Source organism: Vespula pensylvanica, chromosome 9 (genome assembly GCF_014466175.1).
Source record: "Vespula pensylvanica isolate Volc-1 chromosome 9, ASM1446617v1, whole genome shotgun sequence".
Classification (NCBI taxonomy): Eukaryota; Metazoa; Arthropoda; class Insecta; order Hymenoptera; family Vespidae; genus Vespula; species Vespula pensylvanica.
The window spans coordinates 4,952,145-4,979,980 of NC_057693.1; the positions used below are offsets into that span (position 1 = coordinate 4,952,145).

Consider the following 27,836-nt stretch of genomic DNA (forward strand, 5'->3'; position numbering starts at 1 on the left):
TCTTTTTTTTTTTTTTTTTTTTTCTTTCCTTTCTCTCTTTTTCCTCGTCGATGAAACTTCGACGGAACTCGACGAACGTACATTTTGGGACACGCGTGTAAAAGATATTATATAACAATAATTATAATTATAATATTAATAATAATTAAGCAATATTATATAATATATGTATATATAAGAGAATTTATATATGAGAAGAGAGAGAAAGAGAATTAGAAAGATGAACTTCGATCGCGAAATTTCTTTCATTGGGTCAACGAGATATGGTCGATCCCTTTTAACGCGGCGAATTGAAGATGATTCGCAAAAACATTCTTGTTAATTCTCTCTTAAGGATCTTTTAAACGATCGTAATATTATTCTTATATTATATTCGATATTATAAATAATTAATTTAAAAAAAGAAAAAAAAAAGAAGAGAAAAAGGAAACTTTACCTTCGTTAACAATATCTATTATACTCCGACAATGTATATGCGTTTCATTAAATTTTTTATATCACCGGTCAATGTTCGTCTCAGGAAAACGTGAAGTACGTGCGTGGTTGGACTTTCGCACAACATATAAATTTTGTTTGCCCTTGGGAAAAGATTCTTGCGACGAAAAAGCTATTTCCATTGGTGGCATCCAGCACATGCCAATTATTTTGGTTATTCCGATTCGTTCGAAGCGACCGACCATCCAATCAACCGACCAACCGACAGTTTATATTCCTCTTCGCTCTTTCTCGCTGCTTTTTTTATTTCTCTTTCTTTCTCTCTCTCTCTTTCTTTCTCTCTCTCTCTCTCTCTCTCTATCTCTCTCTCTGTTCATCTTTTTCTTATTCGTTCTTTAGGATCGATGCGCATCTTTTCTCTATCTTGTCGTCCGGTTTCGCTTCTATGTCGGTTTGACGTCGTCAACGTCGTCGTCGTTGTCGTTGTGTTACGTAAATAGAGATTTCGCAAAGACTTTATAACCGAAAGAACGTGCAACGAACGTTTCTTCGACGGGTACAAGATCGATGTCTAATATTTGTTCGTCTAGTCGACGACGACAACGACGACGGAGTCGAATTTCTAAGTAGCTGCTTCCAAGATGGATATTTCGGGTCGATCAACGTCAACCCCGAGCAAAGATTCCTTCTTCCTCCTTCTCCTTAGCTTATCCCACAGTTACGATTGTACGTTCTCATTAAATGACAGATTTGAAAAATGATCTTTGTAATAATCGTATGGTTTAATAATCGTTTCGCGAATTATTTGTTTCTTTCATCAGTGGTGGAGTCAGACTTTGTTGTTTTATTTTACCAATCGAATTACCCCTGTACCCTTACCAGTTCGATTTCGAGTAATATTGACCTAGACATTCCTATCGACGATCATTGGACCACAAAGACGTAGAAGAAGCCAGAGGGTTAAACGACGGAAGCCAGGACGAGACACTATCTCTCGACCGTGTAGACACTCTCTGGCTAAATCCTCTATTTTCTTTGGCACGAGCGCAAAACTTTAACTTGGACGTTGGTAAAGTAACGAGGGCCTAAAGTTAAAAGGGTAACCTCGGTGCTTTTAACCGTGTTACTTCTTAAGGGATCGAACGATTCCTCTCTTGTAACGTTTCGAGATCGTTCGCGAAAATCGAATCTTAGATACGAAAGGAGAGAATGTATATAAGGAAAAAAGTTATTAACATAATCTATTTCTCTCTGTCTCTCTCTCTCTCTCTTTTTTTCATTCTCACTCTTTCTCTCGATGTCAAATAAATTTTCTATAGAAAATTACTTCGTTATCGATTCATCCATTAAATGTAAATGTTCTGTTTTTTTTTTTGTTACAGTTTCCTAGTGAGTGCATCCTCACATACATGGAGTTTCAGCTGGATAGCGCAGAGTACTGCCAGGCTCAACACAAATAGAGAGATACGTCCAAGCATCGTGATAACACCTACCATCAGGTATCATTGAAGCGTGGAGCGAAGGAAAGAGAGTGAGAGAGTGAGTGTGAGAGAGAGAGAGAGAGAGAGAGAGAGAGAGAGAGAGAGAGAGAGAGAGAGAGGACCATCGTGGGAAGATCAAAGTATCAGAAATATTTGGATCATCATCGGAGAGTGTTGTTAGAGAAAAGAAAATCAGCTAGTCATCACGCAAAACGTAGAAGAATTTAATAGGAACAATTGTTAATTTACATTAATAAATGCAAACGCCATAGTCACCGATCGCGCCTGATCCAGGAGCACTTATTGCCAAATAGGTAAAATAATATATAAAATATCGATGTATGTATGTATACGTTAGATCGGAGTTTTAATCTTAGATATTGTATTTTTAAAACGCCAGATATATTTTATTTTGTAATTTATCTTTCTTTTTTTTTTTTTTTTTTTTTCATTTTCTCTCTTTATCTTTTCAGATAATCTTCCGAATAGTAGTCGAAGAGATCCCAGGTGGGAATAAATCGCATATCAACACCGCCTAATGTAACGTAGTCCTCACCCCTTCGGCGAAATTCGCGCTCAGCTACCCTTCCCAAGGTCTACATGTAAACCCACTGTTCTGTCCTCTGTAAAAAATTAACAAAGTATTCGATTAGTTAAATGAAAAAAAAAAACAACTTTATAAGACTGACATCTATGGGCTAAGTTGTTAAATTCAGCCCAGCTTCGCATAGTGTGGCACATTTGCAAAAGATTCGACAAAAAGGGAAACAAACAAAGAAACAAGAAAAATAAGAAAAGAAAAAGTAAGAATCGTAAATTGAGCGTCGTATAAAGTCACCCGGGCAAGGGAAAAAGAATAAAGGAAATTTTAAAAGTTATCTCGTAGAAAAAGAGAAGGAAAAAGATATAAAACACTTGTAGTTGTAAGAGGAAATGAGCAACATGAGGGTAAAGGATATCAGGCCGGCGCCCGCCGAGATTGAATACAAAAACATGAAGTTCCTCATTACTGATCGGCCCAATGATCAGACAATTCATACTTTTATTCAAGTAAGACCCCATTTATACGTATATATTAAAATGAATAATATAACGAACAAAAAGAATAATATAACGACTTTGTTCTCTTTTCTCTTAGGAACTGAAAAAGCACAATGTGAAAGAAGTAGTGAGAGTCTGTGAACCAACGTACAAAGTGGAAGAACTTAAGACAGAAGGAATCAATGTCATAGATTTGGTATTTGACGACGGGACGTTTCCACCAAACGAGGTCATTAAATAAATCAATCCATATATATATATATATATATATATATATATATATATATATATATATACATCATTTATTTATTCATTTATATTTATGAATGTTTAATCGTGTTATTAACAATGTTATAATTACAGGTAGTCGATGAGTGGTTCGAGTTACTAAAAAATCGATTCCGTGAAACACCTGATGCTTGCGTAGCAGTACACTGTGTTGCAGGGCTCGGTAGAGCGCCCGTATTAGTTGCTCTTGCTCTCATCGAATTGGGTCTTAAATACGAAGATGCTGTTGCTTTGATTAGAGAGTACGATCTCCAAGTTGTTATCAAATGAAATATTTTATAAAAATCGAGTTGATCGTTCAACCTATCGTTCGAATATTTTGTTTGTTTGTTTTAGAAAAAGGCGAGGCGCTATAAACGCAAAGCAACTGGCCTACCTTGAAAAGTATCGTCCCAAATCACGATTGAAGCTCAAAAATGGACAGAAGAATTCTTGCTGCATCCAATAAATAAATAAATGAAATAAAAAAAAGAAGAAGAAAAGAAACGATCTTTTTAAAATGAACTTACTAATTCATAATTGGTATATCTAATTGTATGGGTTTCCGCGCCTGATAACAAGTGACATTGTACCGACTCTGTCAAATGGCCTACCAGTGGAAATGCAACCAAACAATGAATCATTGCCAATGGCGATGTTTGTACCATCCCACGTGTCTAAAATAAGCAATCGAGAGAGTAATTCAGGTGCTTTAAATCGTGGCACTTTTCATTTACGAAAGTTGTATATTTATTTTTGATACTTAACCCATATTGAATTCCATAGGACAAAATAAGCGTTTATATTGTAAGAACTCTAACTCTAACATAAAAGAACGAGTATTACCGAATGCTGAAATACATTTACACCGCTTGTCAAATTTGAAATCGCATTAAATTGTATATTATATGAAATATATGTCAGAAATTTTCTTTTGCTTTATATCTTCGGAATATCTATCGATCTATTTTGTTAGAGAGTTCTGGAGGCCAATCCACAGACTTACATAGTAGTACAACATCACGTTAGACGATCGATGAGATATTTTAGCATGCGATTGTATCGGATGCTTATCGTTTAACCGATCGATCTCTGATGAACATGGTTCCTTTCGCGTTGAGATTATGCAAAGCTGTGAAATGCAGCTTCCAGAGGAATTTAGTGCAATACGAATGGCGCATAAGATTTTTTCGAGATGAATAAAGCATAGCACCGTGTATATATCTGTTTAATATTAAACAAAAAAAGAAATCATTTGACTCAACTTGCTTCAATGGGAAAAGAAAACATTTACGTGAAAGATTCTTTTTTTTTATTGTTGTTTAGGGAGAAATAAAGTATCGCACTTTGCAAACACGAGATGATGAATCATATAATTGATTTATTTAACAAAAAGAGAGTCTTCTCTTCTACGATATTAATAATGAAATAATCATATACTATAAAAGAAAAACGCATAAGGCATATATCGACAAGGTGTGGTACTTGCGCTAACGGTATTGTTTCTACCTTATTTGACTTACACGAGAAGATCATGAAAAGCAAGCTAACTACAGCAGTAAATTCTAAAAAGCGATCGCACTTTATTCTTATAACGAGTACTTACATTATCTCGATATTAAAAAAAGAAAAAAAGAAAAAAAGAAGAAAGACAGAAAGAAAGAAAGAAAAATGTTTATAGCTGTAAAATATAAAGTGTTTGAAGCTCATAAAGCGCGATTCTTGCAATATATTTTGCGAAACTGTAAAGACGCAATGTTCCCATGTACGTACTTTAATGTACCCATCACCATTGTGGAGAAAATGCCTAATCTGTACAATATATAATGTAAGAGAGAGGATATCTCGACCGTTCGTGAACACTAGATTATATAATTACGGTAATTAATAACAAGAGACATTGCGTTGCATTTCCAATGGAATGCCTAATTGGTGGGTGTTCTTAACTCTTATTGGACTTGGAATCTGCGTTAACTTGAACGGCAAATATTGTGAAACCAATGCGAAGTATTTCATCCAAAGCTGTATATCACTTATCGTAGCGCAACGACAATTTTATCAAAACTTTTACAGCAGCCTCCGTTCGACAAATTTTAGAGGTCATATATGCGTTAAGTAACACATTTTTCTAATTCTTCTTCAGCAAATTTGATAGAATTGTCGATGTCACTACACGCCACACTAAACTGTGTTCAAAAGATTAGAAAAATTTCACTCCTAAAATAATAATGAATGTAATAATTAGATCATTTCGTTAGTCCGTCGATCAGTCGCGAATGTACATCTTTTTTAAAAATGACGCGTCCTATATTCGCCTTATTGCTCGTTCCATGCTTAAGCTACCAATAAGTTAATAACGACCATTGGCATTTTTGTCATTGACCGTTCTTATAAGTTTTCATTCATAAACGACTGCTAAAGTTGCCTGTTAATCTTTAAAAATAAATACAAATTTTGTAATTGTTTTTTGCATCTAAGTATGCATGCAGGTATGTATGTATGTATGTAAGTATGTATGTATGTACAATATTATGCTGTGCATTCACCATGATCACGGACTTTAAATGGAATGTTAATCTGGTACACCTCCTGTTTTGTAAGATTGAAAAACTGCAATATTTTTTACCAGAGGATGGAACGAGGGATATTCGTAAAGTAACAAATATTCAACCTTTAAATCCGAAGTTGATTCATATTGATTCCACTATTCGATCGATCTTTGTTAAATTACCGTAATTTACATAATAATGACATTATTTTAAGCGTGCTCTTTGCAAGCGAAATAGAATACCAATATTTTAAAAATAATTAGGTATACCTGATATTTTTTCTTTCTTTCTTTCTTTCTTTCTTTCTTTCTTTTTTTTTCTTTTCTTTTTGAAAAAGTTACCATCTCTCTCAAATTTGTATTATTTTGATTTTAGTTTTATACGTCGATTCACTTCTTCGCGGTATTACTTCGTCAGAGAAGTAACGAAAAAGATTCATTATAGATTTTTATCTGTGATACACTTTTTTGCACGGGAGAGAGTAAAAATAGAAGGGAAATTCAATTGGACTTATTGCGATCTCATTTTTCATAAATATTGCATTAACATTGTGTAAAGAAGAAATATATATATATAATATATATATAAATATATAATGTATATATATATAATATATATATAAATATATAATATATATATATACGTATACACACATTTCTGTATATATATATATATATATGTATATGTAGAAAGAGGGAATAAATCGAATTTTAAAAGAGTTTATAAATATATCTAAATTAAGTTTAATATAAAGAAAATTTATTTCATCTATAAGCACCAAGGAGTTGGAGAATATTACCGATCTTAATTTCTACTTCTTTTTTTTTTCTTTAACTTATCTGCCAATAATTTTTGACGCTTGCGAAAGTTGCTGGCAGGTAGAGTGAAAAGAAATAAATAAGGACGATCCTAATTAATGAGTACTCACAGAATATTAAGAATCGCAGCACTCGAAGAAATGAATCGAATCGCTTCTAAACATTTGTCTTACTCATGTAAAGACATAGTAATGTAATTATCTGTAAATCTTTTTATAGTTACCATTTCATGATGGTGACCGTAAATCATATTTGTGTAATGATCAATATGCTTCATTTTTAAATAAATTTCATTCAATGTGAATACCCAGAACAGGAAGAACTTAGGTAACAAAGAAATCCTCTATTTTGAACAGACGTAATGAAATAAGAACAGTCACTCCCTTCAAATCGATTAAGCAAGAAATAATAAATTTAACGAGTTAGCGCAATTTAAACAAGAATTAATATTATTATATATTTAATTTGTTAATGTAATTTACTATCTGTCACTATATTATTGACATTGATTAAACTAATTAAGAAATCGTTTTGTTATATTGTAAACATCAGTAATGAAATAAAAAAGAACAGAAGACGTTTTGTGAGGAAAGAATATTTCATGATTATTTTCAGAATCTGACAAGATGCTAAATAAAATGTTTCTACACGCTAAGATATAAGGTTATAAAAATTATTACATGACATTGGAACATAGTTTACAATCAACATTCTAAAATAATATATTTGCATCACTTGTCATTATTATTAACAAAAGTATACGAATTGACGGATATAAAGATATTATAAGACATTATTTAATGAAAAAACGGAATAACATTCAACAAAACTTTCGATTAATATAATTTTATACTTGGTTTCCTTTTTTTTACATAAACATATCATTGTATCCTGGAGGCGGCAATTCGTCGTTGTCAGGATTTTGTGGTCGCCGTGGTACTACGTTTAAATCGGGTGGTCCGAAAATATCAAATCTTGCTCCAGGTGGGACAGCTCCGCTAAACAAATATTTTTATGCTCAAGTAATTATTAAAGAGAGAAAAAAACAATGCATAATTCAAAGTATATCTCTTAAGCATACTGTGGTAATCTCCCAGGTACTCCTAAACCACCGATTCCTCTTGGATCCATAATCCATGGTACACGAGAAAATGGATCGTATATCATTCCGCCACCTCTACCTCTTCCAAGCGGATCTAAATCTGCTGAACCTACCCTTCTTATGTCTGCCTCAGGATTCCTTTAACGATATAAAAAATTACACGTCGAAACTTGCAAAGAATATTTAGATAGCTCGAATAAATATTACCAAGGTTGCGAAACGCTCAAAGGTCTTTGAGGTGGATCAACCCTTAATGGTTCTGGCGGAACGTCTCTAGGTTGGCGTTCAGAAGTTGACGTTTGCGTAGATGTGTCTACGCTATCGATAGGAAATATAGGTTCCAAAAGTTCTTTACGAACCGTATGCATAACTGCTAGATACGAAGGTATTAACGCTTCTAAAGGACCATGAAGCTCATCGACAGTTTGTGCTATAGGAAATTGTACATTTGCTATATTGTTATTATCTATTCTCTGAAAAAAGTATCTTATTAGAATAGTGTCTGTGAAAAAAAATACATTTTAACACATGTTTTCATATTACCAATAAATTAATGAGTATATCTTCATCAGATTTTATTCCATACAAAAGAAATAATTTGCCATCTATCAAGTAACGTAACGTATAGTTAGGTCCTCTATTCCATCTCTCTGGAAGCAATTCTGAACCACTTTCAGACGGATCAAATAATTTCTAGTATATTAAATAAATAAGTGTTACTCTCGACGATGCAATATAGCAGGTATTACGTAGACGAATAATGCATATTGAATATATTAAAGGTTACATTATGGTACAATATTGTGCAATAATCAAAAAACGTTTAAATTTTTTCTTTTTTTTATATAGAAGTGTACTGTTTTGATTACTTACGGAATCTCCATAACCCAAACATTTAAAGCCACATTTTATGATATACCAGTGTACGAATAAAATAATAACATCTTCCTTTTTACAAATATCATTGTCAACCAATTTTTGTAACAATTCGAAACCAAACACAGATTTTGTATTACCAGCCATCCTTCAGCTATGTAATGACAGTTCACTTTTACTGTTTTAAATTACAATCCCCTGATCGTTAGTCATATAACGGTTATTTTACGTATCTTGAGTTTATGCGCAATTTGAAGAGTCAAAAGTATTTCTAACCTATGGATACGAAAAAATTAAGAATATTTTTAAAAATTTCTTTTATATTTTAATTTTACTTTTTTAACCTTAAAAAAAGATTATTCAGTCGGATATTGCATGGAATTTAGAAGGAAAAATAGTAAAAAATGAGTTTTTGTATTAAAAGTTTTGTTTCTTTAATAGGTTGACGGCAACGTTTAGCTCACTGCGAGTATGCTTTTATATATCTGTTTTGTCGGTAATCAAAATTCTTTCATTTTTAAAAATTAATTTATAGTTCAAACGATTCAATAGTGAAATTCTACGATCAACAGAGTACCGAAATACATGTTACAGCGCTTGCGCCTGGTTGTATTAAAATAAAAACAAAGAATCTCATTGGTGCGTTTCGGATCAATCAATGATAAGTACTACGGTACATTCGCTAATAATTCGCGAGATTATCTTATTTTCATAACAGGTTGATTCGATTATAGAACTTTTGAAGGTGAATATATTGGGTCGACGTAAATATATTACTCATTTTTAGAATAATTATGAAAATATATTTTTATATTTTTTATATTTATGTATACAAACGTTCATATTAGAGTCATATATCGATTATCCAGAAGACTGTACAATATTAGAACTGGACGCAACTTCTCGCTGCGTAGTTCTCTCATTTCTTCACAGATTTCTTTGATATATTTCTTATGTCTAGCGTGTCTAGAAATGAAATAGTGAAATAACAAAAATATTCCCATATATATGTATATATATATATAAAATGCTCAGTCAAAGATTAGAATATATAAATAACTTACTTATCGATTACAATCTGAATGCTTTTATGAAAGTCTTGTTCCTCTTCATCTATCTCCAAAAAACTGGTTATCGTTCGTATTACTGTCATTTCTAGGAAGACCGCAAAAATCTCTATAGGAACTTTATGAGATATCCTCTGTAAATAGGATGACATCTGAGCAAGCATAGTATTTTTGAAACTGCGTCTTGCACTGCCAGAAAGTTTGTCTCTCTCTGATAGAATAAAGGTTATATTGATATTCGTTGAATTATTAGATGAAGCTGTAACATCATTCGCACTAACTTTACTTTCAGATCTATTCAAAATTGGTAATGGATTTTCAGTCTGTCGTTGAAGAAAATCGGCAATATCTTGAATGCCAATTTTTCTTTCTTGAAACCTATCCCTTTCCCATGTCTGTACTCTCAAATAGCCTTTTTCATTGTTCTTTAACAATATTATTTGAGTTATAGAATGTTCTTGACAATATTCCAATACTTCTTCTACCGTATTTGTATCTAATATAGTAGTTCTTATTCCCATTGACCATAGTTCGCGAAGTACATTAGCCATTTCCTTTTCTCTCCTTGGACATCCATCGCAATAGATAGCTATATCAATACCAAATTTATTTTCTGCGCAAATACTTTCCGACATTTCATCGACTGCACAAACTAACTTGTCCAGCGATATACTGATTCCAACGCCATACTGTTTAGTTTCTTTGTTAGTCATTCCGGTACGTTCCAATATTTGTCTAAAGGACATTAACATTTTATCATAACGACCACCAGCAGCGATAACGTCTTGTCCACCTCTTCTTCGTCTACGTTTTACTTCGCACGTAATTTGATATATGACACCGCTGTGCTGCTGCACGTTATGAACCAACAATGGAACAACCGTAACTGGCCACTAAAAGGTTTGACAAAAAATTTGTTTAAGAATGAACAATCCAATGGTAGTTTCTTCTAACTGATTTATTACCTTAACACCTAAAGCTTCTATATTGGCGATCACTATTTCTATATCGTGTAAACCTTCCTTTGCCAGTCCCGCAGCATCACCTTTTCTTCTTGTTATTGTTCTTAGAATACTGGTAATCTTGGCAACGGAACTCTCAGTTTCAAATAAATTGAAAAGTGTTTCCATTGCTTGGTCCGTGAGACATAAGCTAATTAAATGTGTTTGTACTTGAAACTTTGAAAATTTACCGTCACGTGCATCGCACAATATCGAATAAATATCTTGATACTTTTCACGTTCTATACCGCAATACATCAATACAGCTTGTAATAAAAACGTATGGTTTAAACGTATCGTAAAATTACGTTCTCTTAACTGCGGAATTTCATTGAAAATTTCCCAAGCTATAAATATTAGTTCGGCCTCTGCCATTAAGTTATTCGCCATAGGACTTATTATATCAAAAGCACATTCGTACAATTCCCTCGGATGAAATCCACGAACCTAGAATGGGACGGTTAATGAAATTACATAATTCTCTAACGAATTACGATTATTTACCTTCTTCTCTCTGAAAACACGTTCTATCGCGTATCTCCGGAGATGAGAAATATTATTCCACGCGACGTATCTGGCAAACGGAGCTCTTAGGTCGTGTGGAATCGAAACAATACTTCCGGTTCGTGTCATAAGTTTTACACTCGCGTCAATAAAATTATTATGCTGGTTAGACTTTGGCATTAAAAGTGGAGTTGCTAAATATATACCACCGTGTCTTTGAAATATTTCAATGACTTTAGCTTTCACGTTCTCTTGTAAATACAGTCTTTTCGATGAAATGAGATTTGCAATTCCCCTAGCAGGTAAATTCATGTCGTATGTGATATCTTCCGCTGGCGTTACTTCTTGCGTGAAGCAAGAAGCGACCAAATATTTGTATGCTTTGCTTTGAGTATTGGATAACGTATGTCGCACCATTTCTTGAAGTTCGGTCTCCTCTAATTGCGGAGGAGGTAAATAATCCGATGAAAGTAATTCTTGTGCCGTCGGCCGTTGACTAGGATCGTGATTTAATAGCCACCTACGAATAACAAAGCAAAGATTTTTAGTTGTATATCTTTTTAAAAATATTTAGCAGTATCGAAATAAAATATTGTTCGAGTTATTACCGAAAAATATGTACTTGATGAGGCATATCAGCTTCCGATACGTCAGAGGGCAAAATAACATCTTTTGATCTTAAATTTAGCAATACCTTTACTCTCTCCATTCCAGTTTTAAGAGGTTTGTAACACATTTCAAAAAGTATAATACCCAAACTATAAATATCTACTTTTTGGTTGTAAATAGCCTTTGCAGCCTTTGCAGAAAGTTCCGGTGCTACGTACAGAGCTGTACCTACTTGACCTGTTAAAGATCCTAATTCGTCTACGTCATAACTTGTACCTGGGTAAGAAATAATGCATTTCATATTAACTAATTATAATAATAAATTTAGAGAATATTAAAAATCGTACCTTTCTCTACCTTATCAGTTTCTTTATCGGTATCAACAGTCTGCGCTAATGACAATATGTTAGTTGTAGCAAGACCAAAATCTCCGATTTTAACATGATCATTACTGTCCAAAAAAATATTAACAGGCTTTAGATCTCTATGTATCATACCCTGCTGATGTATATGCGCGAGACCTTCAACAATTTCTCTAAACAATCTCCATACTCGTTCTTCGTCTTCGTACAATCCATTATCAATTGCAGTTCTCAACGTGCTTTTCTCACAAAATTCCATTTGTATATACATAAATTGTATCTCTTTTATCACCGAAGTATTAATAATATTGACGTTAATTTTTTCGTGATTATCAGAATTATCAGGAGTAGTTTGAGAAATGCCATCCTTTTCAAATTCTATACTATCCGAAGAATCAATTCGAAGGAATGTTCTCATCCTAAAATACATTCGTTACGAGTTAAAACGTTTCTGAAATAATTCGTTAAATTACTCACAAAAATGAACTATCTTCGTCGCTATCAGAATCACAGGATGCATCTGTATTGTCATTGTCACTATCAGCTGTATTAGCTGCACTTGCTACAGATTCATAAGATATATTCCATTCAACATCATGTAAAGGTGGCGCAAGTCTTTCTATATCTTCACTTCCCAGATGCTAAAATTTCACGTCAGATATTTTTACAAGACAAGAAGAGTAGACACCGGTATAAATATATTATAGAACAATCGCTACATATTATTTGATTCGATTTTATTGATGACATCATTAATAATATATTTACGTTAACTATATCTAATTTGGCCTGATTGTTGCTTGTATTTAACGAAGAAGCGGCCACTGACGTTAATTCGTTATGCTGCAGCGAATCATCTAAGGTAGCACTTTCGATCCATGAGTTATAATAACGAACGACATTTTCGTGATTCATACGCGAAAGTAATTTTACTTCGCGTGTGATCTTTCGATTTAATTGACGGTTTTTCGGATTCAATTCGATTCGCTTGATGGCGTATACGCCTCCGTCTAATTTATTTCTAACTTTCAAAACATCTCCAAAAGCTCCTTTTCCCAGCCACTTCAATATCTCAAATTCATTTTGTATGCGCGATTGTCCACCCAATGTTGGTAGATAAAGTTGAATGTCACAGTCTGGCTCTTCAGGTTCATCGCATTTTTGTTCATTATTATTTTTAAGTTTAGGAGGAGACAAGCCACGATCAAGGGGTGTTTTAATGAAACTGTGTTGTTGAAGCTGTTCCGCGGACCAACGCATTCTTTCATCGCTGATAAGGCATTTCGAAATGAAGTCTTTCAAGTGAGGCTGAAAAATAGAATAATATTTAATATCAGAGTATCTCCATAGCTCGTATATATAAATATTAATTTAAAATACCTGTAAAATTATTGCTAAATCGACGTCCTTTTCGGACACTATAGTTCCTTTCAATAAAGAAAGCACCAATATACCGAATCGGTATATATCTGCCTTTTTACCGCTTCTACCTTGAATCGTTGGAAAATCATGCTCTACTTTAGCTAAAGAACTAGTGCGATATATATCTGATAATCTCTTATCTAATGAATAATCTGCTAGTTTTATGACACCAGTATGATCTATAAAAACACTTGTATCGCGCAAATCCCTATGTACAACATTATTCTCATGAAGGTACTGCAATGCCGAGAGAATTCCAGAAGCCAAATGCCTGAGTATATCTATATCGATCGAAATGTTTTCCATAAGAAAAAATGCACACGTCGTACCAACCTATTTTTGTGAAATATACATATTTTATTAAATGTTTATTTCATATATATATATATATATATATATATATATATATATAAATTGTTTAAAATAATACATTGTAACATGTACATAATATAAATCCAATATACATATACAAATACATACCACAAATTCTTGAAGTATATAAATGACAATATTATTGTTATCCTGCAGATATCGCATATTTAAATAATGCACTAAATTTGGATGATGCAATTTATGTAAATGATTAAGTTCTTGCTCGAGACTACCTATTTGTTTCATAGCGTATTGTAAATCTGCGGTGTCACGTATTCCTTGCTTTTCATTTTGTAGACCATATTTTAATGTCCACTCTGTAACCGCTAGTAATTCACCAGATGTCATATCCAAACCGGCGTATACAATAGATCCCTTAGAACTATGTCCCAAACATTTTCCTCTATGAACTTGTCTTTCTCCTTTACTATTATCAAAGTGGAGAAGTTTTGTACCTCTGTGCTCGCATAGAGAACCTTCTGAGCTTTCAGATGTACTCATGCATCTACGTCTAGAATACGTTCTTATTCTTTCATGCGGAGACGACGGTAAAGTTTGAGAAACTATATCCGATTCAATGGATTTTCTAGCCAGATCTCTACGATTACGCATCTCAGCTTTCAATGCTTCTTGACGTTTCTGAATTTCATCTTGTAATACCTTATTTTATCAAGTAATGGTAGATTAAATAATAGCAATAATAAAACTATCATATACATAATATATAATTGGAGTATAATAATAACCTGTCTCTCTTTATCCTCCTTAAGTTGTCTCTCCTGCATTTCATACTGTATTTTTTCTTGATGTCTAGATATCATTTCTTCATAAAAACTGCTATAACTTGGCTTATTATGTTCATGTAGATATTTTTGAACGTGCTGAGCAAGTTCAAAAATCATAACTTCGCCGCTTAATTGACGGGCTAAATATTCAAGTTCTGAATATAAAACTCCTACCTGCTGATTTGACAGACCTTGGCTATTTTTTAATTCTATAGTGGGTACTCTAAAATCATTTGCAGTTGAATATATTTGTAGAAAAGAATTGGAAGAGTTTGTTAACTTACATGTCAGGATACTTCTCTCCGCAGGTGATATGTAAATCTATTTGTGCATAAATTTGAGCTGGACCAGACATTCCTTTTTGTGGTGTTAAAGTTATTAAAATATCTAATGGTTGCCATTTTTTTTTTGTTTTACTTTTTCTCAAATCACACAATTCATCACCAAATATAGACTGCGAATATTCGATTTGTTAATTAATATCAAAAAAGAAAAAAATGTAAACACAATCAAATATACACGCAACAAAAAAAACTATACTTTTAAAGCTTCCATTTCATTATCCTGACGATCTTTGCATGACTCAACATGAGACATTTTGAAAAAATATTATTTATGCATTTTAAGCACTGTTATACCGTATTAATTAAAAGTGACGACAAAATTCACTTTAGTTTAATACAGTTTCTTATGGAACATTCCTGGATCACCGAAATCTTAACCTTACGATCCAGTAATTCCAGCATACTAGCATTTTATTGTATAGTGAGAACTGTCGATAGTTTTGTTAGAGTATTTCTTATATATAAAATTATTGTAAAATTATTCTTTTTTACATGCACTTTATATATTTCATTGAAACCTTATAAACGAAAGAACGGACGTAAAGTCCCGCATCTTTCAATACTTTTCTACTAGATCATACTGTATTCATCGTATTCGCGCCGTCAACATATATATAAGAAACTATTCTTGTTAACGTCCATTATTGTCGATAGATTCGCTAGTATAGCTCTGATTCACGTTCCCTGTTGTTTTTCGAATTCGAGACAAAATTCATTAACAATTTATCATCGATGTTTAACAATGTGTTTACAGATTGTCATATCTCTTAACCATTTTATGTGAAATTTGGTTTCATCAATAAAATGTTTATCGTCATAGAAACTGTCAAACGTTCTATGTGTTCTAGAGTTAATGTTATATAGTTAAAAGTATGTATTTAGATATATTTAGATGTTATTAGAAAATGTCCTTACACACAGCTGATTTAAAACATATATTTGTATGTTTTAAAATTTAAGGTATATAACAACTCTGCCGTTTGATTGTAATTTAACAGCAATGTCGATGGACTATACAGAACGGTATATTTTTGAAGCAGAATGGTACGACAAGATTGCTTGTATTTTGAAAAAGTTTTATTTATATTATTATCCAGTAGACAACACTGTAGAATTGGTATGTTTTATAATTTATATGTACTTTCATTGTATGCAACGTAAATATCTTCGTACAATGTATGGAAATATTACAGTTTGATTTAAAGACGAGGAAAACATTTTTAAGAAGAACCAAATGCGATGGTATTAAAGCAGAAGATTTTTATATTGGAGCAATTATAACGATATATTCAAGGAACATAAAAATTATTGACTTTGCCGATAAGAATACAAAGAGTAAATTGCAAACAATAACACAGAAGTGAGAGTTTATATCGTTAGAATATATCGCTTAGATTTAGGAATTTATAATCGTTAATTCTTCTTTAAAATTTCAGAACTTTCGCAATTATAAAACCGGATGTGATGGATAAAATGGGTGAAATATTAAAAAGAATTATAGCTCACAATTTTCATGTTGCAAATATTAAGATGGTAAAACTTACCAAAGAGCAAGCAACAGAATTTTGTAAAGGAAAAGAATCAACTCAGTTGCCGTAAGTAATATATCTGTTAGGTATAATTTATGCTTTCTGCGTATATATATATATATTTTTTCTTATACAGATTCATTATAAATTTTCTTACATCTGAACCTGTCTTAGCACTGGAACTCTTAGGAGATGACGCCGTTGCACAATGGCTGAAATTAATAGGCCCAGAAGATAGCAGCGAAGCTCGTAAGACGGCACCGTCTTCTTTAAGAGCATGTTATGGAAAGGACAATATTCAGAATGCCATTCATGGTTCTGAGAATTCAGATGCAGCAGAGAATGTACATTTTTTTTAAAAGCAAGAGATATGTTACAGATTTCAAATTTAAATTGATTTAGCTTATTTGTTTCAGGAATTATCCTTTTTCTTTCCTGATCAAAAAAGCAAGAAGAAAGGGCCTGACAATACTGCAACATTAAAAAATTGTACATGCTGCATTATTAAACCGCATGCGATACAACAAAAACTTATAGGTAATCAATAATTTGTCTTAGACAATTATCAAATTATATATTGGTTACTTTAATTATGTTGCATGAATATCGTGTAGGTCACATTATTGAAGACATCCAGAAAGCTGGTTATACGATCTCTGCAATTCAACAATTTCATGTAGACTCAGTTAACGCAGAAGAATTTTTGGAAGTTTATAAAGGAGTACTTACGGACTATGGAGTAAGTTTTGGATTGACTAATTGATAATACGAGTTTTTTTTTTTTTTATGTTAAATATGATAATCTAATAATCTGATATTTAAAATAGGCTATGGTGGGTGAGTTACAGTCTGGACCTTGCATCGCGATGGAGATAACTCATAAGGATGAAAATTGTGATATACATACAGACTTTAGAAAATTATGTGGTCCGATGGATCCGGTAAATACTTTTATTTTATTCTTCCGAAAAAACGCACCTCACAATTTTATTTTCTCGTTTTCTAGGACATTGCTCGTCAGATAAGACCAAATACCTTAAGAGCAAAGTATGGAAATACCAAAGTACAAAATGCTGTCCATTGTTCAGATTTACCAGAGGATGGACCTTTAGAGGTAAATCAAGTTTACGAATTATTTAAGATCGTGGAATATCTGTTTTCAATTAATTTTTGTAAATATTCTTTAGGTCGAATATTTTTTCAAGATTCTTGATGAGATGTGAACGTTATAATTACGGCTATCGAACAACGATCATTTTTTTCTTCTTTTATCGAGGAAGGATTGAACGACAAATTATTTTACTACTTTTTTTTTTTTATAATAAAACTTGAAACGTCAAGAGTCTCGTTTTACGTAATGAAAACATGCAAAATTATCTGGCGTAGAAAAGATGGATAATACGAATCCTCAGAATATTTCTTTGGAAATTTTTCTACCTAGATTAAACTTGCGTAACATTACCTTTTATCGTGCGGAACGTCAATGCCGTAGAAATCTCAACTCGGTCGTTTTCTATAAAAAAGTTTACTTTTCCAGTTTCGCATGAAACGCCTATTATTCCGATTCATGTGGTAATCGATCATTGCAATATATAAGAGGTTTCTAACATCTAAGAAAACCGACGTGTATATAAATAGATTCCAATGAAATCCTATAGTAAAAGTTTATCTTTCAGCCGAGTTATGCGACAAGCTCTCTTAATCTCGCCATTTCTTTTTATCGATTTACTTCCTCTTATAATTTGCTTAGGTCGTTAAATGGTCGATTACTTTCTTACATTGTTTCTATCGACGATCGCTATTTTAATGCTTGATTTACAAATTTTTCCATTCAAACGCAAAACAAGAATAATACGAAACAAATCAAACGAATCGCGTAAATGTACGATTTTATATTATATTTATGGATATTTTAATCGGTGCTTATAAATTGATAGTTTTATTCTTTAGCTAGTAAATTTATCGCTTGGCACCATCACATTTGTGTAACGATAAAAACGTTACACAAAACTGAATATTTTCGATGTTAGAGATATATTATTTTAACGAGAGTCACTTATGAACGAATGAAAAAATAAAAGAAATTAATGAAAAAAAAAATATAAATAAAAATTAATAAATAAATAAATAAATAAAACTACTTATCCAAGAACAATTCATTTCGTAAAATAAATTTTATATATTATATTTACGATAAACAACGATCACACGAGCTTCGATTTATTAGAATACGTGTTTTCGAGCCGGTGTTGGCATAGCGCGATCGGAGAGCTCAGTAGCCTGCACGACATCGCGTTGTGCGGACACACGAGTATACTCGAACGTAATCGCATACTTATTTCTGAAGAAAAAAAAAAAAAGAAAAAGAAAGAAAAGAAAACAAAAAAGAAAAAATAACAGAACTTTTACGACAAGTTCTATAGTTGATCGAGAACACGATCTTCGTAGTGGATTACGTGGCATCGATCATATCGATCTTTTTTTTAATTAATTACTACTTCAACAATTTGAAGTAATATATATATATATATATTTTTTTTTAATAAGGACTTTACAATCCTCGTATATCCATCTTGGAAGGATCTCAGTATCGAATTTATTTGTAAGAAATATCAACGATCTGTTTTATTTCAACGCGAAATATTACAGCACGTGAATGAACTTTATGGAATACGTTGAAGGTAAGCTAATTATTACAATTAATAAATTATTCGAATTATCGATTATATAAACAAATAATATACATATATATTTTCCAAAAGTTTTGAAAACAATTTGATTGATATAAAGAGAAAGACGAAAGGAGAGAGAGAGAGAGAGAGAGAGAGTTCAACAATTCTCGCGCGTGACAAATTATCGGTAATTTGCCGAGGCAACCCTAACGCGTCCACTTTTTATGACATCCGTCTTTCGATCTAAAGTAATTCGCAAGTTCCTTTTGTGAATTCGTTCGGCGTAAATCATGAACGAGTACGTCATCGTTAATAGAGGGAACAAGTGCACAAATTTGATTCTTCGAGTGCAACGTAATTTCATTGAATAATTTTGAAAAAGATATAGCGCATATGCGAATGAAGGTCGACATCGAGATAAGAATAATTATTACTACTTTAATTTGATGTTTCTTCGACGATAAATAATTTTAATGATAAAACACCTGCAAGTTTTTTTCTGATATTAAATCATTCGTAAACGTAAGAATCTGGATCTTATTTATGAATGTATTGATTACTACGAATATGCATTATATGTCAAAATTTATGAGGAGATTTTAAAAAAGAAAAAAAGAGAGAGAGTATAGTGCAATTTATAAACAATTATTCGTATGAAAGTGACCTGTATAATACAAGTCGATGCTACTTTCATATTATATATTACATTCACGAATAATATAAATACATCGTGATCGGATTAAAGGGGATTCGAGGATATACGGTTCCTTTCCCTTTCCCCGTATCGAATCAACTTTTACCTTTTGACGCTATAGATACTTTATTTCTGACGAATAATAATAATAGTAGTAGTAAAAGAAGAAGAAGAAAAAGAAAGAAAGAAAGAGAGAGAGAGAGAGAGAGAGAGAGAGAGAGAGAGAGAAACATATAAAAATTCTTTTGGTGCCTACGTTTCTCTTAGGAACGCTATGGACATCGTAAAAGTGAAATCGTACGATCTCTTTTTTCTTTATTTTTTTTCTTTTGAAATTTTGCAATCAACATAATTCACGGTCGAGAAACAGTGTCCTTTTTTTGTTCCTTTTTCTTTTTTTTTTCCTTCGTAAAAAGATTCTAATGGAAAGTGCAAAGACGGCGATGGATTTTCATCCTCGTTCCGTTTGTGTGTGCGTGCGTGCGTTCTGTGTACATGTATGCGCTCGTATTGTAAAATATTCTTTCAAAGCTCGCGCGCATTCTCTTGAGGACTCGTCGAGCGCATAATTTGCGAGTTCCTCTTCGAACGCACTCTAGAAAGACTGAACCGAGAGAGAGGAGTCTCTCCTTTGGATAGACACGCTAACAATCAACGGCCCCGATGCACTTGACCCGATTTGCTAGTTTGTCTCGTTCGTATCGTACTCGACTAGCGGCATAGTGAAAGCAACGTCGAATGTCCGATATCTTGGATGACTTTTACCTAAGCGAACGCTCGATCATGGCAATATATTCGAGAAAAATCGATTGCATCGACACGTGTAAGCGCGTTTTTTGTATCTTTTTGTTTTTTTTCCTCAATTTTTTTTTTCGCCTTCTTTTTTGTATCCTTTTATTACAAATTTTTTCTTTTTCTTTTTCTTTCCCCCCTTTTTTTTTTTTTTTTACGTTAAATATCTGCTTACTGTTAACGCGAATAAATTTGCATAGATTTCATATGACTCGTATATATCGCTCGTACTTTTCTATTATTGGAGAAAGAGATAAAAAGTATTGATGAATGTTCCTTTTTTTATCTTATTAAAAAGTACGACGGAAAGAATAGGGGAAGAGTATCTAAGGACGGATAAATCATCGTTTTTATCATTTCCAAACAACGGGGAAAATGCGATCGATAGATTGAAAAGAATTGTTTCTCGACCGGTTCGAAAGAAAAAAAGAAAAAAAAGGAAATGGAAGGAAAAAAGAAAAGAAAGGAAGAAAGAAAAGGAATTATCGGTCAATCCACTCCTTCATCCGCATTCCCAACGATCTTAATATCGTCATTTTTTGTTTATCTTCGTTTTATATAAATGTTTATTTCGAATTCCATTGTTCGATGGTAGAGAGAATATCTGTAGGTATAGTTTTGAAACGCATCTAACGTTAGTAATGTACGATACACGCGGACGAAGTCGTAGAACGTGTTTGAGCTGAAATTCGATCTCTTTTGCGTTACGCAAAACTTCGTACTCGATACGCTTAGCTTTCGTGATTTGTTAGAAATAAAGACCGTTAATAAGATATAATCTCATAGGAATTTATCCGTCCGCGATATTTATTCGACTTATATATACGTTTCTTATAAAATAGAGAAGCAATCACGTTGATTTAACGAGGTATAAATTAAGCGAGGAACGAACGTTTGAAGTTAATGAACGCATAAACGTGCACTTGAAACGATCATTGTTAAAACAATCTTTTATGATAAATGATGGAAAAAATAATCGTGTCAATTATTATTGCACCCGACAATTATCCCGATCGATGTAAAATTAATAGCTTTGGATCGTTATGAAAGATCGAAGAAGGCACGCGATCATCGAGATGAATCGTATTACTGGTAAAAAGAAAAAAAGAAAAAAGAATGAAAGAAAGAAAAAATCTCGCGAGAAGATACAACCTTGATGGGTATATAGTTTTCTAATTATCTACGATCTTATTATAACTCGTCATCCTTGGAAAGATATATTTGATATTTTGTAGATTTCTTTGATATTATTAAATCACTTTATTTCATTAAATGATAATTTGACATTTGACATTTGACGGGGAGTAACGTGACAGTGTCACGATTAAAGTTCGCTCGAGATTAACCCCAATTTGTTAGCTCGGCTCCTCGGATGTGCGTACTCTTTTTAGTTCGAGTAATTATAATGATATAGTACAAGTTCTACGATCTCAAACGATATATAAATTATATACGCATACATATATATTTATTTTATATTATTTCAATAATTTACTTTAACTCTCTCATACATTATCATTCTTAATTTTTCTCAATCGTACTTTCGTTTCCTTTTTTTTTTTTTCTTTTTCCAAGCACAAAGACGAAATATAAAAATTCGCGAAGTTTGTCGGCGTCCATCTTACTTTCTCTAATATTTTCATCATACTCAATAATAAGTCTTGTAAATAACAGCTGGTTCACCCAGTTACGACTTTCTATGTCTCGATAACATCCGCTACACGGAGAGCTTCGAACGTAATCGGACAAAATGGATAATTGAGGTGGCCCATTCTAAGAAGAGATATATGTACATATGTTATGTACATACATATAGATATATTCTATATCCTATTCTCCGTTACACGATTCGTTCCACGAATCTCTACCTCTCTCTCTTTCTATACTCTTCCATTTTGCAACTTCATCTTGTACGAAGATACCTACTTATTTACTTACTACTTGATTTCGATAGAGCCCGAGTATATTTTTATCGTCCTTCGATCATACTCGTCGATCGAACGCGAGAAAGCGAAAGGTGTTTGTTCGATCGATCGCAAATCAAATCCTTTTCTTTTAACATGCAAAAGTAATAGAAAGATATAACGATGGATCATAGTCAATAAAAAGATATAGCAATGATCACAGTCATCCTTTCTACGACAAAGTAAACGTAATTCGCGCCACGGTCTTTCTTGTCCTTCGTTCTTCTGACATTTAAGAGAGCTTCTTTTCTCAAGACAGACAAGGACCATGGTACATACATGTATACATTACATCGCGTAACTTTAAACAGAATTATTCAAAGAACGTAGATACTTGAACGAACCTTCTATTGTGAACTTTCGCAATAGACATTCACGATTTTATTCTCTCTCCCTCTCGTTTGATGGGACACAGGAATAAAATCTTTGAATCTATTAAATAGTTCGCTAAAGCATTTCGATGATCTGAGGAACGAATAAAATTAATTTACAATTTTTTCCTTGATATTGACGTATACTGGAATATATAAAGGAAGATTGTATAAAATGAAGTTGCTATCAGTGACCCTCATTTAATTAGCGTTACGTGTTCGAGCCTTGAACGAAGAACGTGCAATCCGTTATAATGGATTATTTCACTTCCTTATAACTATTAAATAACTTTCGTTGACGTCGATGTACGATACTGAGGACAATCGCTGATCGTTCGAACGTATTAATAATCGATTCATTCGATCGTTTGCTTCTAATTATTTTTTCAATTTCTTTTTTGTAATTTTTCTTCTTCTCTTTAGACACAATCATCGTATAAATAATGAGTTCTTAAACGTCCATTAATCAATCACGATGAGTTCCTTCGAAATATCAAAGAGTAACTTTCACGTATGTATGCGTATCTGTGTAAGTGTGTTCTCACGTGACAAATAAATCGTCATGTAACCTTTCAAGAAGATCTCGTCTTGTTGCCTGATCTCATCTTACCGTTTAACAAGCCAATAGAGTTTCAAATAATTGTGAAATATATTAACTTATAACAAACGTGTTTAAGAGAGAGATAGATAGATAGATGGATAGAGAGAGAGAGAGAGAGAAAAACAAATAAATTTCATTATAGAAAATACTGTCACATAGAAGATAGATCAAGGGTCATAACGATACAAAAGGCATATCCGTGATTCTTCGCGTTGCATCAACGACGGAAATGAATCGATCGTTGGATCGAGAGCGTTTAACTGTGATCGTGAAGCGTGAAATTCGCCTAGTCAATGTTCTTTTGATTTCACGTTATACGGTGCACCGATGTTGAAATATATATTTTTTTCTCTTCTTTTTTTTTTATTCGTCTTTCTTTTTTATTTTCATCAACACTTCGAAAGACCGATCGATCGAACGATCGATAACTCCGGATTAGATAATTTTTTGTTCTTTTTCCTGTCTTTTTCAAGTTCTACCTTTGTCCTTTGCGAGAATCTATGTAGTTCCTAGATACATTATGGCTTCTAACCTCATACTCTAACACGAAGGAAATAAGTATTTAGCATTCTACGATCGTAAACTCTCATTACCGGTAGAAAACCAGTGTCTATCAACCTTATACGTCGTCCGTAAGTATGTACGGCGCGTCTTCTACTAAGCTTTCGATCACAAGGTACTTTGACGTTGACTTTGTCCTATAAAGTCGATCGCTAGTTATCAAATTTTCACGTTACGCATTAGAATTTCTATAACTTTCAAAATTAATCCTATAAAAATATTCAGAAATGTTATTCGATAAACGTCTGTACGACGAGGAGTAAAATTTTGAATAATTAGAATTTAGAAGGAGGAAGGGAAAAGAACAAAATAAAAGAAGAAAAAAATAATCTCTCTTGAGATGACGTAAATAAGAAATTATTATTTTACGAAATTCTTTTCTCGATTATCTGGGTATCATGGAGACGAAGAAAGAGATAATAAGAATAAAAAATAAAAGAGGAAAAAAAGAAGAAAAAGAGAAAAAAAGAACGATCCTGGAGCTGTCAGAAAACATTGAAGGAAGAAGGTACTTAGTACTCGCCTTACGTTCGCAAGGTCCGCTCGCGCGCACGAGTTATGCAATTACATTTGTAATGGGCCAACGCTGAACGTCGACGGTGCCAGCAATTCGTGGTAATTACCGTATTCGCGTCTCGTAATTCACCGTGATCCTTCGGACATGCGCGCGACACGACGCCAGAAGAGCCGTCATCTTTTTTTTCTTTTTCTTCTTCTCCTCTTCCTTCTCGAGATTTTCTTGCAAAACAAGCAAAACTATGCGAGTGACTGTACAAAATAATGCAAGAGAGAGAGAGAGAGAGAGAGAGAGAGAGAGAGAGAGAGAGAGAGAGAGAGAGAGAGAGAGAATCAGAAAATCTATTCTCCTGTAGCTTTTGTTGTTTGTTTTATTCTTTCTCTTTTTTTTTTTTCTCTTTGTTTGCAATCGCAGTTTTGCAAGTATTTACACCACTGGAGATTTCAATTATCACCGGCGTGACTTACAGTTCAGGAAGCATTAAAATGTTAAATACAGGAGAAGATCGTGCATAGATTTTTCTTTTCCTTTTGTTCTTTATTTTTTTTTTTTTTTTTTTTTTTTTTTTTACATATAAATTACCGATACCACAGGATTGTCCATTATTTAACATTAGTGAGATGCATAATTAGCAGCGATATTATTTTTCTTTCCCATTAGTTTTGTCAGCATCGTCATGAAAAATACAAAGGATATTTACGTAATTTTTCGAATTGCGTTCGTGCATCGTAGAAAAATTATTAAAAAAAAAAAATTGAGAAAGAATGAAAAAAGGAAAAAGAAAAAAGAGAAAAAATAAATACGTGATAAGCGTGAACAACGATTGCATTGCGGCATGCTTCCCTGCACGTGATCCACATTCTACGTAGTAGAATCGAAAATTGTTGTAGATCGTATCAACGTTTTATATTGTCCATCGCACGAGAGAAGAGAAGAACGGATGGATGGGGAGCGAGTGAGGGACGAGGAGGGGGGAGGGGAGGGGTGAGAGGGGAGGGATAAAAAGAACGCAAGAAATTATTTCGGTGTCATTTAATCCGTCTGATTGGATCGATCTTTTTTCGCGATATTGTCCGAAGAGAATGACGCGGGTTAAATTGCAGCTAGAACTAATGACATTTTAATTATCGGCCAAGTTATTTCGTCTTCGTTACTCGTTAAATTATTATTTTGGCATTTGAGGCAATTGAATCAAAGCTATAGAGATAAAGAGAAAAAGAAAAGAAAGAAAGAAGGAAGGAAAAAATAAAACAAGGTTTTACTATTCGCTTTTTCAAATTAGTCGTCTCTTAAAATTGATTAGACCTTAGCGGAATTAGAAATTCGGTAAACACGTTGGCCGATAAAACGATTAGTAAGAAATCGATTATTTGACGATATTATATACACAAGAGCGATACGATTACTTCGAACTTTGGACGCTTTTAAAAAGCTACAGATAGGTGAGTTATTTTATTCTTCCGTTAAAAGAAAAATTCTATTGGTCGTTTTTATCTCCGTACAACTTTCGAAAATTATTTTCCTTCGCGTTTTTCGCTCCTTGTTACGGATCACTTCCAACGACGGAATCGATTCGTACGATGAATTAAAGATGAGAAAGAGTGTACTATTTTATTATGTGGGATAAGTATCGAGAATCGTTTTTGTCCATGACTCGAAGGTTGGTTAAGCGTTCGATGAACGCTTTTACGGGTGATTCGTTATTTTTTTTTCTTTTGCTTCTTTCTTTTTTCCTTACACGGATGAAGGTGATCAAAATCCTAGAAAATTTGTTACTCGGTCTGTTCGATCGTTACCCTCGCTGAATATAAATTAAGAATGAAGGAAAATCTTGATCATTCGAATACTATACTTGGTGATCGGTTTAAAGAAGGGCAATGGTTTATCGTTGGGACGAACGGAAGTATCATGGAACGATGTGTCATGTATTGTAAAACCGTTATGTAAAAGTCGTGACATTTCTATTGAATTACGGCGTACTTTATCAGGGTCGGCGTTTGTGAAATATATCATTGATAGAATTCGTTGATCGAAGGTTAACAATTAAACGAAAAGATCCTGGTATTACGGAATTCTTGAAACTGATTTTTTCACTTTACATCTAATCGTTTTATCGGCGAAGAAATCTTGTTGAAAATTTTTATCTGAAACATTTTTATCTGAAGAAAGATTTAAAAAAATACTCGACGGTTCGATTTGTTGTCGAATTTTAGATCGAACAACGAACTTCATTTGGTGTCTATTTTTTTTATTTTTATTTTTTTATTGCATTTAGGTATATATATATATATATATATATGTACATATACATGTAAGAACAACGTTAGGTAACGTTCGTATTCGTTGCTGGTACGTTGACACCAGTCTGTTAATGATTAACAAACATACTTCTACTCTCTTTGACATTTGTCCACTGTGAAATTAAACGTAATTCTCCTTTTTGACACGCCCAACTCATGGAAGCAAACGGCATCGACATCAAATGCCTTCCGTTTTCTTCTCAGTTAGATTTCAGTCGTTAGTCGGTCAAGTACTCGAGTTTTATCATCCTTTCATTCATCTTTGATTTTAATAAAAACGTATTTATTCGAGTTGAGTATCACTCTTTACTTCGTCTTTGATTGTAATAAAAACGTATTAGAGTTGAAATACGACGTTGGTATAATTAATCGTGGACAAGTATTTTAATTGGATTAAAGCGTGTTATCATGATTGACGCGTTCTGTTGAACTTTGTAAATACGAGAGAAAAATTTGTTAGGATAAGAAGAATGACAAAAGAGTTTTTTTTTTTTTTTTTTATCGATACGCTCGTGTAGCTCCTCAGTTAGCACTGTTACATTGAACCGTAGTATAGACACGATTGCATTGATTTGAATACTCGTTTACAAGTTGATATTGTCGTAAATAATGTCATTACGAATCGTTCGAAATGTCTTCGTTCTGACAATACATTTATCTCGTCTAAATTTATGCTATAAATAATCATTCATGTCGATTCATACGCAGATTACGAAAGGAGGCTCGATTATTGAGAATGATAACACAACTCGATCGAATTGAGATATAAGATTATTCGTTAATTTATTCATGAACTGTTA

At 33.0% G+C, this 27,836-nt stretch overlaps 4 protein-coding genes across 11 annotated transcripts in view; 2 read left to right on the top strand and 2 right to left on the bottom strand.

The window, feature by feature from the left end:
- The window catches only part of LOC122631639 (protein tyrosine phosphatase type IVA 1), a 39,850-nt gene extending 35,367 nt beyond the window's left edge, over positions 1 to 4,483 (top strand). For 3 of the 6 annotated variants that reach the window (XM_043817580.1, XM_043817581.1, XM_043817582.1), the window contains exons 2-6: positions 1,818 to 2,230; positions 2,390 to 2,966; positions 3,055 to 3,186; positions 3,321 to 3,487; positions 3,582 to 4,483. In XM_043817580.1, coding sequence (XP_043673515.1) covers positions 2,850 to 2,966; positions 3,055 to 3,186; positions 3,321 to 3,487; positions 3,582 to 3,693 — 528 coding nt within the window. In that variant the 5' untranslated portion in view covers positions 1,818 to 2,230; positions 2,390 to 2,849 and the 3' untranslated portion in view covers positions 3,694 to 4,483. The remainder of the gene's footprint in view (positions 1 to 1,817; positions 2,231 to 2,389; positions 2,967 to 3,054; positions 3,187 to 3,320; positions 3,488 to 3,581) is intronic. The other 3 variants (XM_043817584.1, XM_043817583.1, XM_043817585.1) reach the window with 1 other exon arrangement.
- Positions 4,484 to 7,285: 2,802 nt separating this feature from the next.
- On the bottom strand, positions 7,286 to 8,777 carry LOC122631634 (proteasome inhibitor PI31 subunit). The gene is made up of 5 exons (XM_043817572.1): positions 8,567 to 8,777; positions 8,237 to 8,386; positions 7,901 to 8,166; positions 7,673 to 7,831; positions 7,286 to 7,589 (listed from the first exon to the last, which is right to left on the bottom strand). Exons 1-5 carry the CDS (start codon positions 8,714 to 8,716, stop codon positions 7,460 to 7,462), a joined length of 855 nt encoding a protein of 284 aa, XP_043673507.1. The 5' UTR covers positions 8,717 to 8,777; the 3' UTR covers positions 7,286 to 7,459.
- LOC122631608 (eIF-2-alpha kinase GCN2) lies at positions 8,761 to 15,625 on the bottom strand. Of its 3 annotated transcripts, none has more exons than XM_043817521.1 (14): positions 15,232 to 15,624; positions 14,976 to 15,145; positions 14,653 to 14,914; positions 14,015 to 14,566; positions 13,493 to 13,867; positions 12,881 to 13,420; positions 12,590 to 12,753; positions 12,098 to 12,531; positions 11,750 to 12,026; positions 11,142 to 11,661; positions 10,602 to 11,084; positions 9,634 to 10,529; positions 9,407 to 9,535; positions 8,761 to 8,845 (listed from the first exon to the last, which is right to left on the bottom strand). In XM_043817521.1, the coding sequence occupies exons 1-13, from the start codon at positions 15,286 to 15,288 to the stop codon at positions 9,409 to 9,411; spliced, it is 4,857 nt and encodes a 1,618-aa protein (XP_043673456.1). In that variant the 5' UTR covers positions 15,289 to 15,624; the 3' UTR covers positions 8,761 to 8,845; positions 9,407 to 9,408. The 3 variants fall into 3 exon arrangements, 2 of the variants coding, with proteins under 2 accessions (XP_043673456.1, XP_043673457.1); XM_043817522.1 differs by having other exon boundaries at positions 15,215 to 15,623; XR_006327741.1 differs by lacking the exon at positions 8,761 to 8,845 and having other exon boundaries at positions 9,634 to 9,847; positions 9,918 to 10,529; positions 15,232 to 15,625.
- Positions 15,626 to 15,660: 35 nt separating this feature from the next.
- Positions 15,661 to 18,513, top strand: LOC122631632 (nucleoside diphosphate kinase 7). The gene is made up of 10 exons (XM_043817569.1): positions 15,661 to 15,905; positions 15,996 to 16,152; positions 16,229 to 16,395; positions 16,472 to 16,630; positions 16,701 to 16,908; positions 16,981 to 17,101; positions 17,179 to 17,303; positions 17,392 to 17,505; positions 17,571 to 17,678; positions 17,752 to 18,513. The coding sequence occupies exons 2-10, from the start codon at positions 16,036 to 16,038 to the stop codon at positions 17,785 to 17,787; spliced, it is 1,155 nt and encodes a 384-aa protein (XP_043673504.1). The 5' UTR covers positions 15,661 to 15,905; positions 15,996 to 16,035; the 3' UTR covers positions 17,788 to 18,513.
- Positions 18,514 to 27,836: the final 9,323 nt, after the last annotated feature.

Bases quoted from the DNA above. Each gene is read 5' to 3' on its own strand.
- LOC122631608 (XM_043817521.1), bottom strand. From the start codon at position 15,288: ATGTCTCATGTTGAGTCATGCAAAGATCGTCAGGATAATGAAATGGAA. The intron at 13,421-13,492 runs GTATTTTAAATT...TCTATTTTTCAG, and splicing joins ATTTAGCAATAATTTTACAG to CCTCACTTGAAAGACTTCAT. The intron at 12,532-12,589 runs GTGAGTAATTTA...AATGTATTTTAG, and splicing joins GACGAAGATAGTTCATTTTT to GATGAGAACATTCCTTCGAA.
- LOC122631634 (XM_043817572.1), bottom strand. From the start codon at position 8,716: ATGGCTGGTAATACAAAATCTGTGTTTGGTTTCGAATTGTTACAAAAA. The intron at 8,387-8,566 runs GTAAGTAATCAA...TTAATATACTAG, and splicing joins GTTTGGGTTATGGAGATTCC to AAATTATTTGATCCGTCTGA. The intron at 7,590-7,672 runs GTATGCTTAAGA...ATATTTGTTTAG, and splicing joins GTACCTGGGAGATTACCACA to CGGAGCTGTCCCACCTGGAG.
- LOC122631632 (XM_043817569.1), top strand. From the start codon at position 16,036: ATGTCGATGGACTATACAGAACGGTATATTTTTGAAGCAGAATGGTAC. The intron at 16,153-16,228 runs GTATGTTTTATA...GAAATATTACAG, and splicing joins TAGACAACACTGTAGAATTG to TTTGATTTAAAGACGAGGAA. The intron at 17,506-17,570 runs GTAAATACTTTT...CTCGTTTTCTAG, and splicing joins TATGTGGTCCGATGGATCCG to GACATTGCTCGTCAGATAAG.